The sequence below is a fragment of the Zalophus californianus genome, chromosome 4 (assembly GCF_009762305.2).
Source record: "Zalophus californianus isolate mZalCal1 chromosome 4, mZalCal1.pri.v2, whole genome shotgun sequence".
Taxonomy (NCBI): domain Eukaryota; kingdom Metazoa; phylum Chordata; class Mammalia; order Carnivora; family Otariidae; genus Zalophus; species Zalophus californianus.
The window spans coordinates 117,499,361-117,513,865 of record NC_045598.1 but is presented as its reverse complement, the minus strand read 5'-3'; the positions used below and the strand labels follow the sequence as shown (position 1 = coordinate 117,513,865).

Below are 14,505 nucleotides of genomic sequence, written 5' to 3'. Positions count from 1 at the left end.
TCTTCCGAACCCTGCTTACTATCTTCACGGTTCACTTGCATCACTTCCACGGACATTGTGTGGCTGCCTCTTAGGCCGAATTAACTGAGACGCGAGCTGCGGGGCCCACCACGTCCCCCAGCCACTTTGCCCTCTGTCTCCTTGCCTGTTAGCGTTTGGAGGACATCCTTGCACCCCCTTCTCTTGAGCTCTTTGCAATCGTTTCTCTCCCACCATTTTCCAGATGCAGGTGGAGTTTAAAAGGGCTCTTCGGGGCACTCGGGATAGGGTACCAGTGGGGCACAATTCTTGCACTCAGGGAGCTCCTGCTTCTGTCAAGACAAGATGCCTGCCTGCTCTGCTCTGTTTTTATCTTCCTCCATTTTTTTTTTAAAAGAAGATGTATTTATTTGAGAGAGAGAGAGAGAGCAGGAGCGTGCATGAGTTGGGGGAGGGGCAGAGGGGGGAATCTCAAGCAGGCTCTGCACTGAGTGTGGAGCCCGACAGGGGGCTCAGTCTCACGTCCTTGAGCGGAAACCAAGAGTCGAGGCTCAACCAATTGAGCCTCCCAAACTATCTTTTCAATGGCGAATGTCTCCTCATCTCTTGGCCTCACTACACTTGAGGACACTGAGTACAAAACCTACATTCTGAAACACACTGCTGCCCCGTCTCTGGACCCTGGACGGCACACCAGGTTAGCTCTCCTACTTCCTGCCTTAGCAGACACTTAACTGGTTTGCTGGCCTAGCTCTCCTCTCCCTGACTGCAGATTCTCCCAATTTTTGTTTTCCACAATTTTCCCCTTTATCAGCCACTCCTATAATTTCATGAGACTGCTGCATTGATTCGCGAGAGCTGCCGTAACAAAATGCCACAAACCGGGGGGTTTCGACAACAGACACATATCATCTCCCGGTGCTGGAGGCCAGAAGTCTGAGATTAAGGTGTTGGCAGGTGGGTTCCTTTAGGGAAGGATCTGTTCCAGGCCTCTCTCCTGGCCTTGTAGATGGTCTTCTTCTCCCCGGGGCTGCTGACATAATCTTCCCTCTATGTGGGGGTGTTCTATTTCTTCCCAGGATGTTCTTTCTATACGGGCTCCTGTTATATTGATTTAAGGACCTACTAATGAAGTCCTCTTGGCTTAACTAATTACATCTGTAACAACTCTATTTGTGAATCCGGTCACATTCTGGAGGTTAGGGCTTCAACATACCAGTTTGAAGGATACAATTCAACCCCTAACAGTTACCACTTCCAAAATCCAGTTCCCTCGTTGAGTTTATCAGGGTTATAATTTGAATACTGAAATCGGATCTCACAGATGGGGGAGGTTGTTAAAAAACAAGAGCCACACAAACAGATCTCTGCACCCTATTCCACATCGGAAGAAACCCAGTCTCGGGGCGCCAGGCAAGGCCCTCAGAGGGTCTGTATCTGCAGTGTCTCCCAAAGCATGCCAATCGTAGCGAGGGACCGTATTTTCCCCGCACTGGGACAGCCGTACCAGCCTCCTCATTGGTTTCCTGTCCATCGCTCCCCCATGTCCATCGCTCCCCCACACTGCTTGATTGGACTTCATACTATGCTTTTCTGACATTGCATTTTGTTCAACATCTTTATTTATTTTTTAATTTTATTTATTCATTTTATTTATTTGAGAGAGGAGAGAGAGAGAGAGAGAGAGAGAGAGCATGAGCGGGGTGAGGGGCAGAGGGAGAAGCAGACTCCCCGCCGAGCAGGGAGCCCGACTCGGGACTCAGTCCCAGGACCCTGAGATCATGACCGGAGCCAAAGGCAGACGCTTAACTGACTGAGCCACCCAGGCACCCTAACATCTTTTTAAAAAATTTATTTATTTATTTATTTATTTATTTGAGAGAGAGAGCAGAGTGATCAAGAGAGAACACGAGTTGGGGTGGGGAGGGGCAGAGGGAGAGGGAGAAGCAGAGTTCCTGTTGAGCAGGGAGCCCGATGAAGACGTGGGGCTTGATCCCAGGACCCTGGGATCATGACCTGAGCCCAAGGCAGATGCTTAACCAACTGAGCCACCCAGGCGCCCCTTTATTTAACATCTTGATTACCAAATATCTTGATTTCACGTTTTTATTTCACAAACACATTGGCTTGACTCTGTGCCTTGCTCATAATGAGATATTACATCATTTATTCCTCATAACAACCCTACGTGGGGAGTACTATTCTTACCCCTATCCTGTAGCTGAGCGCAGTAAATGGAGCCGGGCTAGGAAGCCAGGCAACGTGGCTCCACAGTCTCTGGGCCGCCCGCTCCATGCTGCGCTGCCTCCCGTGAGGCTCCCTCGAATGTGTAGGGCAGCCCCCAGCGTGCTCTAAGAGGGAGAGGGAGAAGCAGAGTTCCCGCTGAGCAGGGAGCCCGATGAAGACGTGGGGCTTGATCCCAGGACCTGAGAGGTCTGGGCCAGGCCTGGCCGTTGGCGGGGTCCATGCTGGGACACACAGCAGCTCTGAGGTCCACCCGGGACTCCGTACGTTCTCCACATTGTGGCCTTGTTCTGGTTCTCTGGGTTCCCCAGCTGCTGAGAACCTGCATTTCCTGTGGGTCTCAGAGGGGTTCCAGAGCCAGGAATATCAGCTGCTGTTCTTGCGTCCCTCCCCAGACCTACCTATACCCCAGAGCCAGAAACTCAGGGCAGAGGGCAGTGATCTGTTATAATGAACCTTCCAGGTGATTCTGATGCAATCTCAAGTTTGAGTATCAGTGCCCTAATGCTACCAGTCTGGGGGATTCTGTCCTTCGGTGCTTCCCACACTGCTCTTGCCTTGCTGCATCCTTTCTCTGAATCTTCTCCCTGCAGACTCCTTTCCACCTGCCAGAACCCTGTCTCCTCTCAAAGCCCCTCTTGAATGTCGCTTACTTAACGAAGCCTTTTTTTCTTTACCTCCATGCCTGTTCCTGTAACCAGCTTTGTCATCTCTCCTTGGAATGATCTTCTTCCTATTTTGAACCTATTTCCCCCTCTTATGATAGTTTTCTTACACTACCCGTAACATCCCTGTACTTGCGCCCTTGAAGCAAGCAATTTGAGACTAACAGTCTGCGTCCCTTGCACGTCTACTACATTCCCTGTCCTCAGGGAAGTGTTCAGTAATGCACTGTATTGAATGGCTACTATTAGCCCACAGAACACCTTATTTAAGGTGAAGTACGTTGACAAAACAGAGATGAGGAGTGATGAGCCCCTTTCAAAATGTCTTCCAAAGTAGGATTTAAAATATAATTCTTGGACAGAGCAAATGTTTTAAAATGATTCCATTTATCTCTTCCATCAAAACATGGCTCCCCACACCCCTCCTCACCCCCAACTGCCCAAAGACTCCCACACTTGATGTGCTCCCAGTTCTTTCATGCATACCCCATCGCCCACATCAAAGTGACTTTTCCAGAACAGTTAGGATTTGAGAAACCGCCATCAGGCGTTCGGAATTGAATGTAATGCTCTTCCACATGGTCTCAATTGCCTGTGATGAAAGAAGAACATCTTTTTTTGTTTGGAGCCCTTTTTGAGCTCCTAATATAACTCACTACTGTACTCCTTAACTATCTTAGCCACCGCACCACCACTGGTAGCTCTTGTGGTCAACTAAAAACACTAGATATTTTTCTTTACTGTAACTGCTAAGTATCAGACATCCCTGAGGTGAATTCAAGCGGAGATTATTTCGTGAGTGTGTCGTTTCGAAGAGACTCAAAATTATGTTACATCTTGGAACATGGCTGCAGGAAATGGGCTTTGAGTACCCACAGTCCCAAAGTCCTCCATGTGAATCAGACCACCACTGATACTAAAAGGTCCTGTGGTCTTGTACGTTCTTCAAGGTCCTCCGGAGTACAAGACAATCCCCTATCCACAATTCCAAAGTCCAAAAAATTCTGAAAACCAAGTTTTGGGGTTTTTGTTGTTGTTGTTGTTTGTTTTTCTTTTTTTAGAAATCATTTGATGGCAGAACTTGACCTGAAGCTATTTACAGGCTATATTCATCCCACTTAGTGTGAGTTTAGGCATTTTTCTGCAGACGTGTTTTATTTGATTCAAGGTTTCTCCTCCAGTGTTCATTGAAGGTTTACTGCCAAATATTCAATGTTTTTTGCATTAACCTTTGTTTTTTAAGATTTTATTTATTTATTTGAGAGAGGGAGAGCATGAGAGAGAGAGATAGCTCGAGCAGGGGGGAGGGGTAGAGGGAGCAGCAGACCCCACTGAGCGGGGAATCCAATGTGGTACTCAATCCCAGGACCCTGGATCATGACCTGAGCCGAAGGCAGACGCTTGACTGAGCCACTCAGGCGCCCCATTGCATTAAATTTTTAAATCAAAAACAAAATCAAATCTGAAATCAAAACCACATCTGACCTTAAGGGTAGCAGATGAGGGATTAAGGACTTTTGTCCAAGCCCTACATAAGTGTAAAAAAAAAAACACAACAATTTGCATATTGTTTTTCTGTTTTGTGACATGGTATCTACTTTGAGTGCTGTAAATAAAGCCACCTTTGATTTTGTGCTAACATTGAACACTGCCCAATCCTGATTATTTCTGACTAATCTTTCCAACGACCTGGAGATGGAGGCCACCAAGACTGCCCCTATTATTTCCACATGTAAGTGAAATCCCCAAGATCACATGGTGGCCATCTTAGGAACCCGGTGATGCTTTTGGCACTCACTTCTACCTGAAGTATTTAGATTTATAAGAACACAGGAAATTAAATCGGAAGGCTTTCCTCCTATACATCTGTCACGTTAGAACTTTCTGGAATAAAATTTTACCCATTTAATACAACTTCATGTTATAAAATAAAGCATAAATATTATCAAAGTGTTTTATTCAAAAGTGTAGAGCCTCAGGGCGCCTGGCTGGCTCAGTCTGTAGAGCATGAGATCTTAATCTTGGGGTCGTGAGTTTGAACTCCACATTGGGCATAGAGATTACTTAAAAAAAAATGAAAAGGAAAGAGGAAAAAAAGTGTAGTCTCTTTTTATTTATTTATTTTTAAATTATTTATTTATTTATTTATTTATTTATTTATTTATTTATTTATTTATTTGACAAAGAGAGAGAGCACACACAAGCAGGGGAGAGGGAGAGGGAGAAGCAGACTCCACCGAGCAGGGAGCCTAATGCAGGGCTTGATCCCAGGACTCTGGGATCATGACCAGAGCTGAAGGCGGATGCTTAACCAACTGAGCCACCCAGGCACCCCCATAAATTGTCTTTTTAAAAGGTGTGAGTGCTGAGTTGAATTCTTGCATGACTTTTCTTCAAAAATTAAAATTACATCTGATTTTTCAGCCGTGAAATAGTCATAACACTGTCCACATACTTTCAAGGGTTGTGGTGTGTGTTACAGGTTAAGTTTCATAAAGCGCCAAAGTGCAAACGAGAGCACGGAGCAAATGGTGGGTATACAGTTAGCTTTGTGTATTTATAACCACTGTTTCCATCAGGAAGGATGGCAAGGCTCATCTTCCCTTAACCTAGTAACTTCAGGTGGTCAAAAAGTGGCAGATAGAGAACTGGAATCTCCATTCAACCAGGCAGAAGTAGAAAGCCAAGACATGGAGAGGAGAGGTGGGTGGCGTGATGTCCTCCGAGAACGCATAACAGTAACTGGCCATGGAGGGTGGCAGTTACAATGGGAAGGCTGCCGAGCTAGGCGAGGGGAGGGCCATCTGCCTCAGTTCTGTCCAGCGCACCAGAGGCTGGTGTTTTGGTGCTGACTGCCTTTCAGCAGCTGCTGCCCCGATGATGCAGTTTGTTCGAGCAAAAGGAAAGATAAAAGGAGAGCCATCACCGCAGGCAAAATTGGAAATGAGTTTAGAGTTAGATTTCAGTGCCCTCGATCTATTCCACTGTGTAAGTAAGTAAATACGGTACCTTCTTTTATTGGCCTCTTTTACACTTTGAAGACAGGATTGAGGCTTCTGCAGTGTCGTATCTTCCCTAGGAGGAGGCCTGGGCAATAGGCTTTTCCAGTGCGATTCTGACAGAACCCGGGGAGGTCTGCGAGGAGGGGCTACGGAGTGTCCCCTCTCTTGAGGACACCCATGTCAAGCCTATGAGTTTTCCCTCAGATTTAGTGACGCTTCATGGTCGTAAGAAAGGAAAAAGGCACCTTTTCTCCTTTTCCTTCTTCCTGTAATCCTCCCTCCTCCGGGGGCAACCAGACTGTCTGAGGGAAAGAGAGGGCTGGCCTTGCTTTGAGCAGTTAACTTTGCAATATTGGGTCAAAGCGAGGGAGTGACTTCCAAGCCTGGGCACAGTATATCCGCCGGGGAAGCTTTTCGAGTAGTGACACAGATCCCTCACCACAGAACCACAAAGGCAAGGTCTGAGGGGGTAGAGGAATAGCCATTCTACCTTTCAAGTCCTCCATGATGATCGGGGGTGTGATGATATCAGGCATTCTGCACTCCACCAGAGACCCTATCATGACATAAACACCTACCCAGCCCCTCATTCTGCCTGGCAGTCATGAGGAAGCTGGAATCCTCCCGTCAAGGGAAGAGACTGAGCTTGCTGTCCCTTGAGCATCACGTGGCTGGAGCACATCCTGAAAGGGAGTGACAAGCCCAAGGTGATGGAGGAAAGGCTCACAGACTTGACTGAGAGGGAAAGTTGCATGTCAAGAGGCAAAAGGAAGCACAATCAAGAGAAGAAAAACAAGGTGAAGATAAACTTACTAATTTTCTAGAGACTTCTTTTTGCCTTAGGGATTCTTTACATTTTCTCTCTGCATAACATGCCGGGCCATATGTGTGATTCTGAAATGAAAAGTGAACAGGTGGACGTGTGCAGAAGACTGACCGTTGTGAATCAAGTCATCAGCTTGTGCAGACATTATATGGGGATAATACTCCATTTTCGTGAGGGTGGCATTTGTGAATCAAGAACTTTAGAATGTTTTAGGAAGGACATTTAAAAAAATGCAGAGGAAAATAGGTTAAAACTTAGGGAACAGTAGAATATTTATCCCTTCCCCTAGGTACCCAACACCTAGGCAACACACATAAAATGAAATTCTAGTGATGCCTGCTAAGCCTATTTGAAAACAAATCTTATTTGGTCCTATTAAGGGACAACCAGGCTGTCAACTCCTGGTTTTCAATTTTTTTCCTTTTTTTTTTTGCTCAAAGGATGGAGGTAGAACTTGTACAAGTTCTTTAAACGATGTAACTATATGGAATTCCCTCTCATTTCCCCCCAAACGGTACTCATTTTTACACTGATGATCACTGGAAATGGTGAACACAAGGAAAAAGCTCGAGATGTTATTGGGCCAAGTGTATTAAAATAAAATCAAAAATAGAAATATTAGGTATATACACAAGAGCATAAGTGAAACATGAGGTGATACAGCATTTTCTATTCAAAGCTTACAGTAGAAAAATTTAGTAAACAAAACCTCTCGTATCCCGTGCTATGGGGGCTCTTTTGAGCCTCCTCAGTCACTTATTCTGCTTTCATATCCTTGTATAAATAGTCTCACACACGCCTTACACAATTTAGAAAAGATTGCTGAATCACAAAAATAGACCCAAAGATGGCGTCTTTACTCTTTTCAAGTACAACTAAAATTAACATTTCATCATTAAAATAACGTTCAAATCATTGGAAGCAATAAAGAAAATTCAGAGATTAGAATCTTATTTCTCTCCCAAAGTACATTGTCAAAAAAAAAGTCTCTATATAGGAAATTGTGGAATTGAAAAGCTGGACTGTTAGAAATATTCCTTCTTAGGGTAGAGCAGTTCCTGCGGCCCTTGTCCCTGTCCTGAGAGGTCTGGGCCAGGCCTGGCCGTCAGCAGGGTCCCCGCTGGGCCACACAGCAGCTCTGATGCTCACCAGAGACATTTCTACAGGGCCAGACCAGAAGATTGCGGTTGCTCTGCTTCATGTCTAGGGGTTTCTGAGCAGTCTTCCACGGAAGGAAAATGTTTACCAGTCTCAGATTTGAGGGGGAGGGGACCTCACTGAAATCTGGGAGAGACCATTTTAACTTCGGACTTCACCTGCAAACTGTAACAGATTGGATTAGTAAGTTTTTTAACAGATAAGCCAAAGCACAGAGAAAATGCAAAGAAGGGTCACGATATGCATCCGGTTACTTTACTTTTATAAATGAGTTTCAGTCTGTTACTATTTGAGATTCACTGCAATGGCCTCTGAATCCTGGAGTCACACACATTAAGCTGTAAACAAGAGGCCAGAGTGGGTGCATCTTGGACAGAACAGGTGTTTTCTTCCCAGAAGGCTGGCTGCAGATGCTGGTCTAGCAAAGCAAGGGTCCCAGCTGGGAGCAGCCCAAGCGGCCACCAGCAGGCATCAGCCAACGAGAACGAGAATGCTTTTTTTCCACGTCGAGAGTGTTCTTCCTGAGTAGCCTGGCCTCACTTTCAGGAAGCAGGGGCAGTGATGACCTAGTGCACGAGATCCTAGCGCAACCGGTGATTGTCCTGTTTTCCTTTGGCAGGAGGCAGCCGTCCCAGCCAATGGCCACGAGCCTTCCTGCGCGTTAAGGCTGCTGCTGATACTGCCCTTCTGTGGCCGTGTAGAAATCATCCAGGACGCTCTGCAAGTAATCAAACGTTGGCCTCTCTTCGGCCTTTTCCTTCCAGCACATTTTCATGATGTCATAGAGCTCGTCTGGGCAGTTCTCCATGCGGGGCATCCGGTAGCCCTGGGACAGGGCGGTCATCACGTCGGCATTAGTTCTCCCTAAAGCAAAAGAAACGGACCATTGAGAAACCTGACCCAGGGTTGAGCTTTGAAGTGGGCTTTCTGATCCCCACATCCCGCACCCATTCTTTTCTGTTTTTATTTTATTTTATTTTTATTTATTTGAGAGAGAGAGAGAGAGGGTGAGGGAGAGCGAGCACAGAGGGAGAGTGAGAGGGAGCAGACTCCCTGACGCGGCGCTCGATCCCAGGACCCTGAGATAAGGGCCAGAGTCGAAGGCAGACGTTTAACTGACCGAGCCACCAGGCGCCCCATCCTGCATCCAATCTTGAAGAAAGCTTTAGAGGTAGTTATGGGCTGAATTGTGCCCCCCCGCCAAGCCCCGCAATACATTCATATGTTAGTCCTCAGAACTCCTGAACTCCTCAGTCCCCAGCCTCAGAACGTGACTGCCTGCAGAGAAAGGGTTTTTAAAAAGGTAATCAAGTTAGGGTGGGCCCTAACCCAATCTGACCGATGTCCTTAGAAGAAGAGGAGATTAGGATACAGAGACCCCGGGATATGTGGGCATTGTGTGGGCACCGAGGAAATGCCCGTGTGAAGACACAACAAGAAGGTGGCCATCTATAGGCCAGTGAGGTGCTTCAGGAAAAGCCAAACCTGCTCACACCTTGTCGCAGATGCCTGGTCTCCAAAACTGAGAAAATTAATTTGCCCCATTCAGTCTGTGGTATTTTGTTACGGCAACCTTCGCAAATGGATAGGGATGCAAAGGAGATTTCTGTGAGCAACTAAATAATGTAAATTTTAGTACGAAGGGGATCAAGACAGTATTCAGTTTGCCTGAGTGAAAACAGGCCAACGTGGGAAGTAGAAAACAGAGCAAGCATTTAATGGCAGAAGGTTAATGGACTTGGCTGGCCCTTCAATGAACTACTCAAACCCAATCCTAACCCTCAATCTCAATTTCTTTTACAGTATTGTTTCCAGCTTCTACCTGTAATACATACACCAAAAAATCATCTTCACGTACATTATCTCTTCCCTATATATATATTTTTAAAAATCCGCTTTTCCCTATAAGTTTACTGGAAGAAGTCAAAATCCTTAAATCCTCTAGTCCAGTGGATTATGTCCCAATCATTAAACTGTCCCCTACAAAGTCTTCAGTCCAGGCCAGAGTCAGAACTCACACTGACTCTGCAATGTGTGTGTTCTCAACACCCAGTAAGGGAAGTGGGGTGTTCATTATTCCTACTGGGCTACAAGAGGACTGGTAATGAAGGGTGGCTTGTAATATGGTCAAATGACGCAGGGTAGTTCTGAAGCTGAAATGTCAATCTTTGATACCAAGAACAGGTTTAAGGGGTTAAAAGAACATTTTCCTCCATGATTAAAATGGGACAGAGGAATATGTTCATTTAGCGGTGTAGCAGGACCTATCCACATCTGCATGTTTTGCCTGTTTTGTGAATACCTCATTCTGTAGGGAAAAAGGTATTTCATGCAGCGTATTTTCAGGTAGAATATGTGTGATGCCCGGCACATGAGGGATTCCACTTATCACAACCAATTTCCTTTCCACAGCGATAGATTTTTCCCACTGGTGGTCCCTGGGAAGATTCTAAAAGATAGCTAGAAGTGAAATGTCTTTTACTAGATTTGAAACAGAGCCTTCTTTTGAATTTATCCTCTAATTGGTGTTTCTCAAATTGTGGGTCACTACTCATTTGAGATCGACAAATTGATTTTTTTTTTAGGGAACTACCACTACTTTTAATAAAATAAATCACAACAGAATGAAATAGCGAAGATCAGAACACACCGCACGTAGTAAAAGTTAGTGCGATTTTGTGAAACTTTTGTTCTATCTGTGGAGTGGGATTTCTGTTTCTTTCTTACCATGGGTCATCAGCAGTGAACTTTGAACTCCTCTGCCCTTAACTAACCTTTCTGTTTCTAAGAACACAGTGACTGAAGGCCCTGCATGGATTTAAACCCTTGAAAGAAGACATGATTACTTCTGTTTTGGAAGAGTACTTTCTTTTTTGAAATGGAAATTTCCAAGCAAACTTTATAAACACTAAGATCTCTTGAAAGTTGTTTACATGGTGAATTAATTTTGCTCAAGTCCTCTGAAACACGATCTTCAGATATTTGTGTAACTGGAATGTTCTAATGGAAAGACTTCAATTTATTCTCGTTGCTTGAAGCCAAGAGACTGATTTGCAGCCCTTTCTTCATGTGGGGTTCCAGTCTCCAGAAATTATGTGGTTTCAGCATTGCTCTGGCTCTTGTCACTCACCCTGCTCACTTAGATAAATCTCAGATGAAATCCCTTTATTTGCTTCTACATGGGCATTGGAGGAAGCTCTGAGATCCTGGGAGGAGGACTAACATTCAGGGTGATAGAAAATGGCAGCTGGACGGCCAACGTCTTAGGAGTATCTCTTTCACTTTCTGCCTGGAGAACCCCCAGCTGAATGAAAGGTCAGAACGTGCCCACAGAAGAAAAGATTTTTCTAGCCCCCGCCCCCCCAACCTTGCCCCACTGCAGATTTTTCCTTCCCCGTTCTCATATGTTTTCCTGACTCTGCAGGACTCTCCGTGATGCAGATAAAGGCCCATCCTGCCTGGGGGAATCTGACTTGGTAAGAGGACTGGCAAGAAAGAAATCTGAACGCACGAGTAAATCAATGAGCAAAATAAGGCTATTAAGTGACAAGTCTTACAGAAGAAAGAAGGATGGGGAGGGAGACCTCAACCAGACCCTAAGATTAAACCTGATACTTGGTTATTGCTCTGTTGCTAGGTTAAAGAAAGCAGACACCCATTGGCCGGTGCTCATAAAAGCAAGCCGTTTCATATTCCATCCTCCGTTCTCTCCACAAGCATTTCCTGAGTGCTTACAATGGGACACAATCTAACACTAGGCTCGGAGAGATACAAAGATGATTAAGACCAAGTCTTGTCCACAAATGGTTCACAGCCCAATGGAGGAGATACCTTCAGGAGAGGGAGGTGGGTGGGAAGCAGGAAATGAAACCTGGAGTGGGTGGGTGGGAAGCAGGAAATGAAACCTGGAGTGGGTAGCAGAGACTAGAAGTTGGGGAAGGGGCACAGGGAGGAGAAAAATGCAGTACAGCAGAGAATAGAAAATTTAGTATTTGACTACTACAATTTTGATAGGTAACTTTTACTGACAAAATTATGTATTTTACTCTCTTATTCCCAGAAGTTTGCTCTCTGTTGGTGATACCAGTTTTGGCACCCAGCCAACATGTGTATTTGCTACACCTCTAATTGTATCTCCATGGATATTTCTAGAGGGTCTCTGTTCAATTCACCGAAATTGATATTAATGGTTCCGATAGGGGCAAGGGTAAGGGAGGGTTGTCTGGAGATGAGGAATGAAAGGCACACCACTTCTACCACATACTTCTTTGTATCCCTTGAATTTAGAATCATGGGATCATACTCTTAACAATAAGTAAAACGGGGAAAATTTTTTACTTAAGAGATAATAGTATGAATATAATATTTTGAATTCTGAGCAACAAATATTAGAATAAATAACTAAAATTCCTGAAAGTAAATGCTTTTGAGGAGCATGAAGCCAGGGAGGCAATTTTTCATTAGAAGTCTTTTCATACTACCTGATTTTTTGATGCACTATATTACTTAAACAAGAATGGAAATACTTAATAAAGACATACTTTTTAAAAAATTAGAAAAAATAAAAATTGGAAACTTCAGAAGCTTATCAAAAAGAAAATTAATATAGCCTATCATTTCAATGCCCAAAGATAGTAACATTTTGGTGTATTTCATCTTTTAGTCTTTTATTTCTTTTAAAAAATGTGTTCACTTTATATTTGACTTCCTTATTTCCTCTGTTTTGTCCCCTCCTTTCTCTTATTCCCATTATTTTGCAAAGCTAGGCATATGGTTTCTAAACCACTTAAAAAAACCCCAAACTTAACATATCCAGCACTCTTCCGGGTAAAGAAGATATGCCCAGATAACTCAATTATCAGGGGGGTCTCTCCCATGAGCAGTTTTATAACAGTGATGGGAACTGTTGGCAACGTTCACCAATTTCTGTGCTACCTGTGAATCAAGTCCTCTGAGATTTATGTAAATAGGATTGTTCCATTCTGTTCACATCTCCTAATGCTAAATGCTCTCCTCATGACCCGAATATATCATTAATCCAGAGCTCCTGGTGGTATCTCTCACACCCCTGGTCCTTACAGGGGACAAGCTCCCCTGGGAGTAGATCGGTCAGTGCTTTCTGGTTGGTCCTACTGTACTTTTTAAATTTTATTTTATTTTATTTTTTTACCATTTTTCTACTGCTTTTTTTTTTAACAATTTTTTTACCCTAAACATTTTTAAATCCTGAACATTGAGCATATGGATGAGAACACGGGCCTGGGGTTCAGAAGCAGCCCTGCCAGGAGCTAGTGATTCAGTTCTGGGCAAGAGTTGCCTTCTCTGAGCCTCATGGGAATTGTCTGTATGTCATTCTGGAGCACGTCAGACGTATCACAGATCATTTGATGAAGTTAAATATTTATTTATTTATTTATTTATTTGACAGAGAGAGAGAGAGAGAGAGAGAGAGAGAGAGAGAGAGCGCACCAGCAGGGGGAGCGGGAGAGGGAGAAGCAGACTCCCGCTGAGCCCGGAGCCCGATGCGGAACTCGACCCCAGGACCCTGGGATCATGACCTGAGCCGAAGGCAGACGCTTAACGACGGAGCCACCCAGGCGCCCTTAAATGTTTATTTGATCAGATAGCAGATTACATATGTAATCTGAATAGACAATCTTTCTCTGTAGATAGATATAGATACATAATGTCAGATACCAGGACTGATCAAGAAAATATTTCTTTTTCCCTATTTTCCCGTAATGTTCTCGTTCACTTCAGCATCTAGAGCAGAGTGGCAGTCAGATATGAAGTGTTGGCACAAGGGGGATTTCAAGGCACAGTCGGTCTACTGTGTAGGCGCCATCCGAAAGCTCTCCCCTCTCCCCGCTGGCCCTGGTCCCTGACTTTCCTATGACTCCTCCCCCAAACAGCACTGAGGGCGATCAGGAGCATGAAGCCCACACTGTGGCTCTGTCCACAAGTTTTTCTCATCCACAGCATGGTGTCTATCTAGATGTTAAATGGCTTGAGCACGTCCATTCATTCATCCAGCAAATTCTCACCGAGACCCAAACCGTGGGGCCTCGGGATCCCATACAGTGGCTGCTTTCTCTATGGGACGCTCAGCCCCCCAGATGGCCCTGTGGCTCCCTCCTACCTGCTGCTCCCAGGATCAGAGTGTAAAACCAGCAACCTTCCTCCTCCTCGCTAATCTTTAACCCATTCCATAAGGCACTGTGCCATCTGACAGACTGTTGCCTGACTGTTACCAGTCTCTTCCTACCAGAATATCAGTTCTCAAAGGCAGGAGCTGTGACTGCTGCATCGGGGTCCCTCAGGGGTGCCCGGCACCCTCAGATATTTTTCAAATGAGGGAATGATTTAACCATTAAAGATTTAATTTTAAATTCATCATATCCATCGATTTTGTAAAAAGCCTAACATTAATGTGAAGGCTTTGGCAGAGATCCTCCTTGCATATTCAGGCACAGATCCCGGTTAAAGGGAAGACTGGTGCAATCTGGCTCCAAAGGCTTTCGGTGTTAGGAACCGAGAGACATTGAATGGATGTCCTCACATTCGGTAAGTTACAGATCAGAAAGATCTTTCACTGATAAACAGAGGTGGTTATTTCCCGAAGAGACAGAGG

At 44.8% G+C, this 14,505-nt stretch overlaps 1 protein-coding gene across 6 annotated transcripts in view; it reads right to left on the bottom strand.

Annotated features, from left to right (window-relative positions):
• Positions 1-7,291: 7,291 nt before the first annotated feature.
• The window catches only part of LYN (LYN proto-oncogene, Src family tyrosine kinase), a 115,143-nt gene continuing 107,929 nt past the window's right edge, over positions 7,292-14,505 (bottom strand). For all 6 annotated transcript variants that reach the window (XM_027577290.2, XM_027577312.2, XM_027577307.2 and 3 more), the window contains exon 13: positions 7,292-8,738. In XM_027577290.2, the coding sequence (XP_027433091.1) occupies positions 8,536-8,738 (203 nt within the window). In that variant the 3' untranslated portion in view covers positions 7,292-8,535. The remainder of the gene's footprint in view (positions 8,739-14,505) is intronic.